General features: G+C 35.0%; 1 protein-coding gene across 1 annotated transcript in view; it reads left to right on the forward strand.

The window, feature by feature from the left end:
• CBP53E_3 (Calbindin-32) overlaps positions 1-16264 on the forward strand; it is a 63785-nt gene that overhangs the window by 39761 nt on the left and 7760 nt on the right. The window contains exons 5-6 of the mRNA XM_051217498.1: positions 7476-7532; positions 8766-8852. Coding sequence (XP_051064912.1) covers positions 7476-7532; positions 8766-8852 — 144 coding nt within the window. The remainder of the gene's footprint in view (positions 1-7475; positions 7533-8765; positions 8853-16264) is intronic.

Raw genomic sequence — 16264 nt, forward strand, 5'->3', positions numbered from 1 at the left:
GGTGAGGTTAAGCAACCTTGCTTGACCCCGGTCTTTACTTCGAACGAGTCTGTGAGCTGTCCTCCATGCACGATTTTGCAGTTTAATCCATTATCAAAGGAATTCCGTATGATATTGACTATCTTCATGGGCACACCTTAGTGTGAGCGGATAATTAACCATATTCATTGTTCAATATGTTACATACTAGATATTAATGAAATGAGAAAAACCAAGTTGTGGACGGTATACTTTCAGAATTTCTAAATTTTGTACGAAATTTATGCTACATATACAGACGTGTTGAGTTGATGTTTTTTTATATGTAATGCTACTGGGTACATTTTAATTAGACTGTCGAAGTCAAAAGTAACAGTATCATCAGAGATTTGTGTTTTCTTTTGAGTTCATAGTCATATGTATTGTTTTTAGTATACATATAGTTTTCACTATATAAGCGAGTTTACCACATGAAAAACAATGAGACTAACCCTTTTGTTCATTCGCATATGTTGGAATGTAGTGAAAAAATCTAAGAAAAAGATGAAATATTGCGAAATTATTCCCGTTTAATATCCACTTACGTTGTTACTATTTAACATATATATATAAAGTATATTTTTCAGCGCTAGTTTCCTACCTTTCATATTCATTTCAAAACGTTTTTAATTAGGCTTCCCCTTATGATGTCTTATCTTATTGTATAATATTTATGATACATAAATTCCTATACAATCGCCTCTTGTTTTTCCAAAGAACATAAGGAGTACAATAATATAACATTATTTTGATGGGTCATCATTAAAATTTGTTATTAGCTGAAAACCCCATGATAACGGAAGATCACTTTAGGGCTGTTTTGTCCTGATTCGATATTTTTTTCAAGAATACTCACCTAAAACCCTACCACTCATGACTATCATTAATGGAAACGAATGTGTTATCAATGAATTACAATAAAGTGAATCGTAATTCTAATTTTATTCAGTTAGTGATAACTGTTACAATACGGGTAGAGTTGGATTCGAAAACGAAACGAGTTCTCACTCGACTCTTGGAGAGAATTATTTATCTAGCTTAGTTAGTTGTAGAGATTAGTTGAATGTACAGTAGATGGTGGTAAACTAATTAACATTGAACAGTCTTTGACTTGAAAGCATAGGACTTTGTGACGAAAATGATTTTCATAATAAACTAATCTATTCAGTAACATGATTTGCATAAGTTAGTTGATGATGCGTGGCAGAAATTGGAAATAACGTTTGAGCTTCATTCTTTACGAACTGGTGCTCAAAACAACCGTTTTATCTTAGCACTGATCTCCTCAGTGGTTACCCCACCCAAGGGACCGAACCCACGGTATTCAGGTTTTACAGCTAACTCAGTGTGTGCGATATTAAGAAATCCCATACTAAGTCAGAATATCAATATAGTGTTACGTAGTTCACAATGGTACATCTACTGTGACCGAACTCTGATGAATACAACTTTAAAATGTGTATATTTATCAAGTACATTTAATCAGCTGTATTATTTGTGTACATTCAAGTTAGTTTTCATGTCAAAAACTGATTACATCTGTCAAACTACCAAAAACTAGAAATCATCAATATAGTTACACATACATCATCGTTCATTCAGTTTTTGAAAATCTACAGTCCAAAACTACTGCTCACATACATAACATATAGTAAATAGTTTCACTGAAGATTGATGAGAGAAATACTTGCATAATGGTGATCCATGAAATTAGTTTGAAAAAAAAGACGATTTGACAATAATGTTTGGAATCAAGAGGTTGTAAATCACACCGTCAATCTAAGTTGGACCATAATCGAATGCCTGGAAACATTAGATGGCAGCTTCGTCATAGTATGGGACACCTCGACAGTGTGCATCCACAATTCTACACGTGTGGCTTGAACCCAGAACCTGTTTATAAGGAGAGATAGAAGTGGAATTCATGACGCGCGTTTCGTTCTAATTGAAACTCATCAACTGAACAAATAACATATATATATATATATATATATATATATATATATATATATATATATATATATATATATATTACAATTGTGTGTATTTTGAAATAGCTAACAAGCAATGTTAACTTGTATACATTTTGTATGTTAAATCAAATTGTGAGATTAATAATTAGAATAAATGTAGGTAACATATGGTGAAAGAGAGAAATAAAAGTGTATTCACAAATCTGACTATATTGTATATAAAGTGACATGAATTCAGTTAGAACTGATAAAGTGGGATAAGTACTGACTAAACTATTCATATATTCAGAAGATTGATAGTGATGTGGAAACAACAATAATGATTATAATAAGTCAAAGCGTTCGCGCATGAGACCAAAGGTCCTGGGTTCGAATTTTCAGTGTGAGATCGTAGGTGTACGTTGCTGAGGAATGGCACACTAGGACGAAACGGTCATCCAGTAATTCCAGGTTTTCGATCGTGGTCTAATATCGATCGATTCATGATCTCAATCAAATACATGCCACAAATCTGGCCAACTTTTGTATTATTAATTTAGACATATAACTAAAGCGGAATAGAATTTATTGAAGAGAATGTTCTTCATTCCACTATTAGTGTGTTTAATCTGATGGATAAAACTGAAATGTCATTTCAGTCTAAGATTGTATCAAACGATAATAAATCATTCTGTTTTTTTTTTCGTTTTGTTTAAAAAAAAGGCAAATACCTACAACACAAATGACTAAATAAACATTGTTCATCATATGATTAGTTGACAACTATAGACATTATCATAATCATTATTATTATTATTATTACACCTTACAAGTGTCCTGAATGAATTCTATCGTTTAAGTTGAATGATTTTCACTGATAAGAACAATTAACTGTCTAGTTGACATTAACAACACACTATGTGTTGTTTATGATATTTTTGTCAAATGAAGTATCATTTAACCGTGAAGTTTAATTAAAAGTATCCTGATAGACATAACTATCTGTCTACTATATATAAGATAATATATAGACCTTTATAGGTGTATAGTTAAATTCTAAAGAATTTTAATAAACTAAAGATAGTAAAGAAATTACAGAACAAATGTGAAAATAACATTTCTTGGTAAAAAAAAAAAAAGAAAAAAGAAAAAGGAAAATCAATAATTTGAATCTGACAAATGAAGATAATTTCACAGATTGAAATCACGAGTCAATTGGAAGCCAGATCACAATGGGAAACCTGGAAGCACTGAACGGTCGTTTCGTCATAATATGGGACTGCTCAGCAGTGCACACCCACGATCCCGAACCCCGCGAGATTCGAACTCAGGACTTATCAGTCTCGCGCTAGTGCCTTTAATCGCTAGATCACTGAGCCGGCATCCAACGGTGTTAATGTATAACTCCAGCTAGCCAGCTTCAATTGATTCATGATTTCAATTGTTGAAGTTGCTAAAAATCTCCACAAAACCAATCCTGATAATTCTTTTGTTTATTAGTGATAGGATATGTGATATATTTGTTAAGATGCTTAAAAGTAGTTTTTTTCAATCCGATATATCAACTAGAAATCTGAAATGAGACGACCTATCAGTGGAGTTCAACAAGGTCTTTTGTGAGATATCAACTCACTGAAGACAATGGTGTACGTTGGCGCAACTTCGTGGATTGGTTGAAGTTAGACATTAACACCATTGGATGCCAGCTCAGTGATCTATTTGGTTAAGCGCCTGGCGCGAAACCGATAGGTCCTACGTTCGAATCTCGCGGGGTGCGGGACTGTGGATCCGCACCGCTGAGGAGTCCCATATTAGGACGATGCAGCCGTCTAGTGCTTCCAGGTTTTCCATGGTGGTCCAGCTTAAATTGATTCATGATTTCAATCTATGAAATTTCTAAAAATCTCCACAAACCTCTTCTGAAAATAAAGATGAATGTAACGAAAATTTTCAAATACAAAACAATTTAAAGAGATGAGATTGACAATAAATTAAATGAAGTGTGAAAGATTGTTTCGTATATCTGGTAAAACCTTTCTTATCATCTATATTGTTGTAATATTACCTAGTTCATTTTTTATGCACACAACTAACTAAAAAAATACAATTTCTAGGTTTGTTATCATAGGTTAGGTGTTTGAGCAAGACTAAAGATTCTGGGTACATGATCGCAGATGTGCCCTATTGATGAGTTTTATACTAAGATAAAACGGTCATCCTGTTCTTTTAGGTTTTCAATGGTAGTCTAACAATGATCGGTTCATGATTTCAATGGAATTCAATAATCTCTACAATCCTATACTGAAAAGACAACAAAATTATCAAGTTATGTACATATTTGTTGCACAATTTGTTTATTCTTGACTTGAATGTCCATAGAAACTATGACGTTAATAGGAAACCAACCAGAAGACGCAAACTTTTAAAAGGAAAAACGATTCTTGCTAAATAACTTAATATTCAATATAGTCTTATTTTATACAATATAATTACACATTTCACAAAGAAATATGAATAGATCTGGATCTTCCTATAGTCTTCACCACGAATCTATCGTAGCCAAACTGTCATTGAAAACTTTTAATCACTGATAATCTGTTTCGTCCTAGTATGGACTCATTAGCAACGAGTATTTACAACCCTTGTAACCAGAAATCAATCCCATAAACTTCAGATCTCGATTGTAAACACCTAACTTTTATATTGACAAACTGTTTTCCGATTGTATTAATGCCTAACATTAATCAATTTATGATATTCCGAAATCATCTGCCATTACCTTTAATAGATAACTACTAAACTCCATTGGTCATGACTTCACACTAGAACTTTAGGAATTGAATTTTGAAGCTAATTACTATTGAGCACGAGATTATTAACTCAGAATGATCTGTGAACACATTAAGCCGAGAAATGGAGACAGACATGAGAAAAATGAAAAAAAAAACATTGGATAGAACTGGAAAGGAAGGCCCAGGACAGAGTGGTTTGGAGAACGCTGGTCGGCCGCCTATGCTCCATCGGGAGTAACAGGCATATTTAAGTAAGTAAGTAAGTAAGTAAGTAAGTAAGTAAGTAAGTAAGTAAGTAAGTAAGTAAGTAAGTAAGTAAGCAAGTAAGTAAGTAAGTAAGTAAGCAAGTAAGTAAGTAAGTAAGTAAATGATCATTTATCTAGTTAGGAAACATAAAAAAAGAAATAGATAACTCTCTTTTATCCATATAACCTTTTTCTACACATTCACATTTTGTATATATATATATATATATATATATATATATATATATATATATATGTTGATATATATAAATGGAAACGTCTCAGTGTTCTAATTAATATCACTTGTACAACAAACTAATGTTACATAATCATTATACATTCTAATTATAGATTATTTCATTATAAAATGTAACCCTAATCTTCTCTATTATTACTACGGTTATTATTATTTCTTTAAAGGGGCTTATTTATGTTTTATTAGTTAATTTATCATAATGTATCATTTAACAAAAACCATATCTACTTAATTAATCATTAAATGAATATTTAAGGAAAAAAAAACGTATTGTCCCGTTTATCTTGTTTAGATCAGTACCCCTTCCTGCCCCTGCCCCCATCTCTCCTCCTCCCAAAACAAAAACGAAATCATCCTTTTCACTTGAAAAAAAATAATAATAAAGAAGTGTAATAGGCATCAGGAATGTAGAATCAATTCGTTACAAAACAGTTTTAATATTAGTTACATTCCAATGTTCAATAAGTTCCGTTTTTTCTCTCCTTTTTCTTGTTTAAATAAAGTAAGTGTGTTTAAATGATTATCTTATGTTTATAAAAAGATTTCTATGACTACAAGATAATTTAAATTATTAAATAATGTTAGTAACAATATGAGTGTAATGATGCAATTTTAATGAGAATAATATATTGACTTGTTGTCATATGGTACTTATTATAATCACAAATGATTATGTTATTGTTTCTTTTTTCTATGTGATGTAATATTCACATGTAAGTTTTATATAATTTAGTGTACATTTGCTGATTCATCTACTTTCATGGAATAAGGTGTGTAGGTGTTCTTTGTAAAGGCTACTTCTTTGTCTTATTCAGTAGTATCTAGCACTATAGTTTAGTAGTAAATAACTTGAAATGATTATGTTAGTAAGTTGAAATGAAAAATATACTGATTATGAATTATTACAACAGTTTTGGGGTTACCTATTCTTGTCATCTAGATATTTGAACAGGTTAGTTGTTTCTTTTATTTGTTTTAACACATCATTATGTTTATTAATCGTATAACCTATGCTTACGACATTTCGCTGTTACTTAATTACTTACTAACTTACTTACTTACTTACTTACTCCTGTTACTCCTAATGGAGCATAGGCCACTGACCAGTATTCTCCAACCCTTTCTGTCCTGCGCTTTCTTTTCTAGTTCCATCCAATTCTTGTTTATTTTACTCATGTCTATCTCTATTTTCGCTGTACTAGTTACAAAAGAGCGCAATCAGAGACATGGTGGTTACTGACAATATGCATTGAAAGAATGTCGATTTCTGAACTGTTAACCTTTAGCTGATGCTCACTCAATATTTGTCGTCAGGAGTGATCAAGAGATAAGAAAAGGAAACTTGTTAAAATGCTTTGTACTGAAAATTATTCTATATTGTACCAAATATATAATATTGAATAAATCTAATAATAACGCGTAAACTGATAGACGCATATTACGGCAACAGTGAATTGTTAGTGATTTCTTTCAGAATCATACTGTTTAGTTACACTTACATGATTTCGATCTAATAAACATCTTAAATTGAAATATAGTTTTCATTATAAATGAACAACGATAAGATAACTATCGAATACAAGGTCGCATTAAGAAGTTGTTTTATGTTGACCTGGAGTTTATAGTTGCAGTCAGTCAGTAACAACGTAGAACTTCGTACGTACGTACATCAGTTCGAGTTGCCACAACACATTAGCACAGAGATGCGGTTGTCGATTCAAATTCCGTAGTGTTAGAGGTAGTAAAAGCATAGGTAGTGATCGTAAAGATTAGGGTTTGAAGATGTTATTCATGAAGTATAATCCAGTGAAACGAATTTGGGAAGAGGAAAAATATGTGACATGAAGAATTCAGAAGATTAGAATTTGGGAGAACACAAAGAGTGGATGCACCTGCACCATTGTAAACGATTTTGAGCCATGTCATTCAGGGTCTCCAACCATCGGTTGCTATCATATCGCAGATCCCAACCAGGTAGTATACACCTACCAACATGACTCAGTCCACTTGTCAGTGACTTCATGGATTTGTGCCATGTTTTGGTCTGGCCTCCACTAGCTTTCCTCCAACCTACTTTTACACCATAATTGCACATAAAACCGATTCCAGAACATTAAACTCTCTTATTTATTTGATTCACTCTTATTTCTTTACTAATGTAATGTGTTTGAAAAGCTTAACTATTATTAATTTTTATACTGTTATTAATTAGGTATGGCGAGAATTCGACAAAGATCATAGTGGATTTATTGAAGCAGATGAATTAAAAGTGAGTAGTACCTAGTTACTTACTTACGCCTGATACCCCCAATGAAGCATAGGCCACCGACCAACATTCTCTAACAGACCGAATAATAATCGATCATTTATTTGTTTTGCATTGTAATCATTTGTGTTTTGTCCCAGATTATTTGCTTATTGGCAATCATTAATAAAGTGTATCTACAGACTTAAGGAAACAAATACTTTCTGTGAAATTGAGATCTACATTTATGAAAACATTATTAAACTAGAAGGACCCTATAAAACAGAATGGTTCATGGTTTTGTAACCATTGGTTTATTAATATATATCGAATAGTAGATTGACATTCACACATGATTTATAGCATGACTAACTGCTTTTTGGCTTAATTTTTCTCAACTTAACTCTATATACCGTGAACATTACAAAGAATAAGCAAAAGTAAATAATGGATCGATTGAAGTTATCAGTGCTTCCAGGTTTTCAATAATGGTCAAGTTAAGATCGACTCGTGAATACAACGGTTACAAGCAAATAACCATTAATTTATAAAGAACTATAACTTATCAAATCGGATAACACAATTCTGGTTGGTCAGTGCTGAAGATTTTTTTTAGATGGATATAAAAATCGATATATTCTACTTGGAGCTGTAATTAGTCAGATATTTCTGAAACTATTTTTTATACTAATTTCTTTATACCACAGTGATTGTATCTATGGACAATGTATAGATTTGTTTATGAACTAACTCTATTAGTTTATAATCCAGTGAAGCTCAAAGATAGAATATAATTGTTAGATTAATATTGAATGGATTACCTTTATTTAATCAGGGCAATCCATCACTGTTTATTTCTGTTGAAAATTGAAAGTTACATTCTTAAATTGAATGGGTGGGTTCAGGTGGTAACCATATACAATCTTTAAAAGAATAGTTGTTAATCTACTCCGAGATTTGAAAGTTTTTATCAAATTTCAGTGGTACAGAGGTTAAGCGTTCGTATGCAAGACTGACAGTTCCTGGTTTCAAATCTCTCGAGGTGGGATACACACTGCTGAAAAGTTCCATATTAAGATGAAACGGTCGTCCAGTGCTTTCAGATTTTCCATAATAGTCTAGCGTCCATTGACCCATGAATTCAACTACTAAATTACTATAATATCCATAAAACCCCTCTCTGATTTTTTAAATTTTGTTTTGACAACGAAAATATTTACTCGTTTTAATTATTCTACTTAATCATTTAATTTGAAGGATTTTCTGACAGAACTACTATCATTTGGAATACATAAAGATGATGAAAAATTTGATGAAAAGATTATTGAATACACTGATACAATTGTAAGTCAATAAAAAGACAGTTTTTTTCTGTTTCCATTACGTAATGGTGGAGAAGATTTGTAGCTCAGGTGGATGATTTTGATGGAGTTTTGTTCTCTGAGCTGGATGGTTTGGTCGTGGAGCTTTCATCGTTCTTCTGAACGACATCATCAGCACAAACTTCAGATAGAAGCGAAGTGTTCGAATTTCTCCATATGTGTTTCACAGCTTGTTCTGTGCACCTCGATGTTGATTGGTTCTTGTTGACCTTAAATTTATCATTGTTTACTTCTTTGTTTTGGTTGTGTCTCCCATTGGTTTGATTTTTGTTCCCATATTTATGCATGGTTTTCCTGATTGGTTGATAAATTGGATTGATTTCAATATGTTTGTTGATTGCTGATTGACCTGAGTGCCAGGCTTCTAGAAATTCTCTGGTGTTTTTGGAGTTTCCTCTGTCTAAGATTTCTACATTTATATATATATATATATATATATATATATATATATATATATATATATATATATATATTGATCACTAGAACGGATACAGGAAAGCTGGAAACTCAAGTATATAGGAAACCAACCCATACAGATCAAATTCTCAACTACAACAGCAACAACCCAAGGGCTCACAAAATCAACTGCGTACACACATTGTTCAAGAGGGCGAGGACACACTGCAGCACACTGGCAGCACGAAGAAATGAAGAGAAATACCTGAAGGACATATTTCAAAAGAACGGCTACCCAATCAACTTTATCAAAAAGCACCAACGGCACACAGCATCACGACCCAAGTCAGGCACAAAAATCAGTAAAAGGATCACCCTACCGTACATACAAGGAATATCAGAAACTGCAACGAGACTGCTGAAAACCTTCGGGATAAGTGTGGCACACAAACCAACAAAATCACTACAATCAATCTTATGCAAACCAAAAGATGAAATAACAAAGGAGAACAAATCAAACATTATCTACAAAATAAACTGTACCAACTGCGACAAACACTACATCGGACAAAGCGGACGTCCCCTCCACCTACGCCTACATGAACATCAATTAGCAGTCAAACGCCATGATATTTCTTCACTTATTTCAATACACGTGGATAACTACGGACACTCATTCGATTGGGAAAATGTAGAAATCTTAGACAGAGGAAACTCCAAAAACACCAGAGAATTTCTAGAAGCCTGGCACTCAGGTCAATCAGCAATCAACAAACATATTGAAATCAATCCAATTTATCAACCAATCAGGAAAACCATGCATAAATATGGGAACAAAAATCAAACCAATGGGAGACACAACCAAAACAAAGAAGTAAACAATGATAAATTTAAGGTCAACAAGAACCAATCAACATCGAGGTGCACAGAACAAGCTGTGAAACACATATGGAGAAATTCGAACACTTCGCTTCTATCTGAAGTTTGTGCTGATGATGTCGTTCAGAAGAACGATGAAAGCTCCACGACCAAACCATCCAGCTCAGAGAACAAAACTCCATCAAAATCATCCACCTGAGCTACAAATCTTCTCCACCATCTCAAAATCATATGAGCGTAATACGCTTCTCGTTGTTCGAAAATGGGAGAATTTCGCCAAAAGGCAGGCTTCCACTCGAGAACAACTATATTTTCTCCATGAGTGTCTTCGCCAGCATGTTCTACCAACAAGTGTAAGATATAGACCTCCAATCAACTGCCCATTAGGATGGAGAATAGCTGAGCAAAGTGGAAGAAAAATGGTACACCTAATGATAACGGATGCACACTACAGGATCCGCAAATACCAGCACGTCATAAAGGACCAAAAGATAAAGCTACAAAGGATGCTCACGTCAGAACATTTAGACATCGTGACAACAGCCATCGAGATATCATGCAAACGACATAGAGAACAAATAAGAAACACCTTAAAGAAAAAACTAATCAAGATCTCTAAACCAACCATGGAAGAGAACACAAACAACTGCGTGATCAATCTGTCAAAACAACCACTAACAAATACGGAAGAACACCTGCTCCAAAAAGGATTAAACTACAATACAAGCGACGCCTCAAAGCTGGAGTTCTTCGCAGCACTAGAGTCATCACTCAAAACTTCCGGAATCAGTGAAGAAACACAACAGGAAATAAGGCAAACTATAGTACCGATAACTCAACAGGTGAAAGAAAACAACCAACTGACTCCACAAGAACAAAAGGCCTTGAAATAACTCAGAAATAGAAAGGATATTGTATTAATACCAGCGGACAAAGGACGCACCACAGTAATCATGGACAAAGAAGAATACGTCAACAAAGCCGAAGAACTACTCGGAGATAAGAGCACATACAAACTGATGGACACAAATCCCGTCAAAAATTAGACAACCAAATCTCAAAGACTTTAAACAAGCTAGTCAGAGCAGGAGAAATAACAAAACAAGACCAATGGAGAATGAAATCCAGTGGACCAGTACTCCCTCGATTCTACGGCAGGCCCAAAATACACAAACCGAACATTCCACTACGTCCAATAGTAGCACTCCCGGAACGCCAACGTACAATTTGTCAAAAGAAATTTCACGAATACTGAGACATCTAGTAGATTCAGCCAAACACTCCATCAAATCCCCAACACAATTCTTGGACCAAATTAGGGACATTCAAATCAACAACGACGAACTCATGATATCCTTCGACGTAACTGCACTGTTCACCTCAATTGAACCACAGTTAGCAAAAGAGACTATATCCCTACTACTCAACAACGACACAAATCTCACCAAATACACGACGCTTCAAATTCAAAGTCTACTGGAGCTCATCGATTTATGCCTAACAACATATTTTCAATTCAACAACAAAATCTACAAACAAACAAAAGGGACACCAATGGGATCACCAATATCAGGACTGATCGCAGAAGCAGTGATGCAAAGACTAGAAGCCACGATATTACCGGTGATCAAGCCAAAAATTTGGATTCGCTACGTAGACTACACCTTCGTCATCGTCAAAAAGGATGAACTGGAAAACACATACAAACTGATCAACAACATTTTCAATGACATCAAGTTCACAATGGAACAGGAGTCAAACAACCAACTAGCATTTTTGGATATATTGATCACTAGAACGGATACAGGAAAGCTGGAAACTCAAGTATATAGGAAACCAACCCATACAGATCAAATTCTCAACTACAACAGCAACAACCCAAGGGCTCACAAAATCAACTGCGTACACACATTGTTCAAGAGGGCGAGGACACACTGCAGCACACTGGCAGCACGAAGAAATGAAGAGAAATACCTGAAGGACATATTTCAAAAGAACGGCTACCCAATCAACTTTATCAAAAAGCACCAACGGCACACAGCATCACGACCCAAGTCAGGCACAAAAATCAGTAAAAGGATCACCCTACCGTACATACAAGGAATATCAGAAACTGCAACGAGACTGCTGAAAACCTTCGGGATAAGTGTGGCACACAAACCAACAAAATCACTACAATCAATCTTATGCAAACCAAAAGATGAAATAACAAAGGAGAACAAATCAAACATTATCTACAAAATAAACTGTACCAACTGCGACAAACACTACATCGGACAAAGCGGACGTCCCCTCCACCTACGCCTACATGAACATCAATTAGCAGTCAAACGCCATGATATTTCTTCACTTATTTCAATACACGTGGATAACTACGGACACTCATTCGATTGGGAAAATGTAGAAATCTTAGACAGAGGAAACTCCAAAAACACCAGAGAATTTCTAGAAGCCTGGCACTCAGGTCAATCAGCAATCAACAAACATATTGAAATCAATCCAATTTATCAACCAATCAGGAAAACCATGCATAAATATGGGAACAAAAATCAAACCAATGGGAGACACAACCAAAACAAAGAAGTAAACAATGATAAATTTAAGGTCAACAAGAACCAATCAACATCGAGGTGCACAGAACAAGCTGTGAAACACATATGGAGAAATTCGAACACTTCGCTTCTATCTGAAGTTTGTGCTGATGATGTCGTTCAGAAGAACGATGAAAGCTCCACGACCAAACCATCCAGCTCAGAGAACAAAACTCCATCAAAATCATCCACCTGAGCTACAAATCTTCTCCACCATCTCAAAATCATATGAGCGTAATACGCTTCTCGTTGTTCGAAAATGGGAGAATTTCGCCAAAAGGCAGGCTTCCACTCGAGAACAACTATATTTTCTCCATGAGTGTCTTCGCCAGCATGTTCTACCAACAAGTGTAAGATATAGACCTCCAATCAACTGCCCATTAGGATGGAGAATAGCTGAGCAAAGTGGAAGAAAAATGGTACACCTAATGATAACGGATGCACACTACAGGATCCGCAAATACCAGCACGTCATAAAGGACCAAAAGATAAAGCTACAAAGGATGCTCACGTCAGAACATTTAGACATCGTGACAACAGCCATCGAGATATCATGCAAACGACATAGAGAACAAATAAGAAACACCTTAAAGAAAAACTAATCAAGATCTCTAAACCAACCATGGAAGAGAACACAAACAACTGCGTGATCAATCTGTCAAAACAACCACTAACAAATACGGAAGAACACCTGCTCCAAAAAGGATTAAACTACAATACAAGCGACGCCTCAAAGCTGGAGTTCTTCGCAGCACTAGAGTCATCACTCAAAACTTCCGGAATCAGTGAAGAAACACAACAGGAAATAAGGCAAACTATAGTACCGATAACTCAACAGGTGAAAGAAAACAACCAACTGACTCCACAAGAACAAAAGGCCTTGAAATAACTCAGAAATAGAAAGGATATTGTATTAATACCAGCGGACAAAGGACGCACCACAGTAATCATGGACAAAGAAGAATACGTCAACAAAGCCGAAGAACTACTCGGAGATAAGAGCACATACAAACTGATGGACACAAATCCCGTCAAAAATTAGACAACCAAATCTCAAAGACTTTAAACAAGCTAGTCAGAGCAGGAGAAATAACAAAACAAGACCAATGGAGAATGAAATCCAGTGGACCAGTACTCCCTCGATTCTACGGCAGGCCCAAAATACACAAACCGAACATTCCACTACGTCCAATAGTAGCACTCCCCGGAACGCCAACGTACAATTTGTCAAAAGAAATTTCACGAATACTGAGACATCTAGTAGATTCAGCCAAACACTCCATCAAATCCCCAACACAATTCTTGGACCAAATTAGGGACATTCAAATCAACAACGACGAACTCATGATATCCTTCGACGTAACTGCACTGTTCACCTCAATTGAACCACAGTTAGCAAAAGAGACTATATCCCTACTACTCAACAACGACACAAATCTCACCAAATACACGACGCTTCAAATTCAAAGTCTACTGGAGCTCATCGATTTATGCCTAACAACATATTTTCAATTCAACAACAAAATCTACAAACAAACAAAAGGGACACCAATGGGATCACCAATATCAGGACTGATCGCAGAAGCAGTGATGCAAAGACTAGAAGCCACGATATTACCGGTGATCAAGCCAAAAATTTGGATTCGCTACGTAGACTACACCTTCGTCATCGTCAAAAAGGATGAACTGGAAAACACATACAAACTGATCAACAACATTTTCAATGACATCAAGTTCACAATGGAACAGGAGTCAAACAACCAACTAGCATTTTTGGATATATTGATCACTAGAACGGATACAGGAAAGCTGGAAACTCAAGTATATAGGAAACCAACCCATACAGATCAAATTCTCAACTACAACAGCAACAACCCAAGGGCTCACAAAATCAACTGCGTACACACATTGTTCAAGAGGGCGAGGACACACTGCAGCACACTGGCAGCACGAAGAAATGAAGAGAAATACCTGAAGGACATATTTCAAAAGAACGGCTACCCAATCAACTTTATCAAAAAGCACCAACGGCACACAGCATCACGACCCAAGTCAGGCACAAAAATCAGTAAAAGGATCACCCTACCGTACATACAAGGAATATCAGAAACTGCAACGAGACTGCTGAAAACCTTCGGGATAAGTGTGGCACACAAACCAACAAAATCACTACAATCAATCTTATGCAAACCAAAAGATGAAATAACAAAGGAGAACAAATCAAACATTATCTACAAAATAAACTGTACCAACTGCGACAAACACTACATCGGACAAAGCGGACGTCCCCTCCACCTACGCCTACATGAACATCAATTAGCAGTCAAACGCCATGATATTTCTTCACTTATTTCAATACACGTGGATAACTACGGACACTCATTCGATTGGGAAAATGTAGAAATCTTAGACAGAGGAAACTCCAAAAACACCAGAGAATTTCTAGAAGCCTGGCACTCAGGTCAATCAGCAATCAACAAACATATTGAAATCAATCCAATTTATCAACCAATCAGGAAAACCATGCATAAATATGGGAACAAAAATCAAACCAATGGGAGACACAACCAAAACAAAGAAGTAAACAATGATAAATTTAAGGTCAACAAGAACCAATCAACATCGAGGTGCACAGAACAAGCTGTGAAACACATATGGAGAAATTCGAACACTTCGCTTCTATCTGAAGTTTGTGCTGATGATGTCGTTCAGAAGAACGATGAAAGCTCCACGACCAAACCATCCAGCTCAGAGAACAAAACTCCATCAAAATCCATTACGTAATATCATCCTTTCTTATTATAAAATATGGTATTTACTAGATGGTTTTACATTATACATGACTTACTATTTGTTTCTCAATGGTAATTGAGTACTATTAGAAGTAATATTTCCGCCTGGAGCGCCTCGGGGGCTACTGCCGGCCCCAAGCCCGGATAAAGGAGGAAGGTTAATGATCCCATCCCGCAGAAAAATAACTCGCTAAAAGAAGTAATATAAGTAGTATAAAGTTTTAGAAATATTTTCATACCGTGAATAAACAACCCATGATCAGTATTTGTTTATAGATTGTACATTATAAGCCTATTGAATTTTGAAATGATTTTTTTAAATATTTTTAATGGACATTTGAACTAGTAAATCTGCGTTATTTTCTTCTATCTAATCTTGTTTGAAATAAACTTTTATCGAGGTTCCCATTACGTGTCCCGAAGAACTTCGTTATATTCTTATTCCTATCTCGGTCGGATATGATTTAACAAACGATTTTTGTACATATCCTATATTTATTTGTCATTTTTTCACTTCTTTTCATCTATATTCTTCACTATCTAATCATTGACACACTTTTTATTACATAATTCTAATAATGTTTTACAATTATTATTTTAAAGTCTATTTGTCCATGTTTGACCTATTTCTTATGTTGAACTATTAGCTAGATGGACTAGTGAATTCAACTGAAAATACTATAATCTCCATAAATCTTCATACTTATAATAATTAC

The sequence above is a fragment of the Schistosoma haematobium genome, chromosome 5, assembly GCF_000699445.3.
Source record: "Schistosoma haematobium chromosome 5, whole genome shotgun sequence".
NCBI classification, from domain to species: domain Eukaryota; kingdom Metazoa; phylum Platyhelminthes; class Trematoda; order Strigeidida; family Schistosomatidae; genus Schistosoma; species Schistosoma haematobium.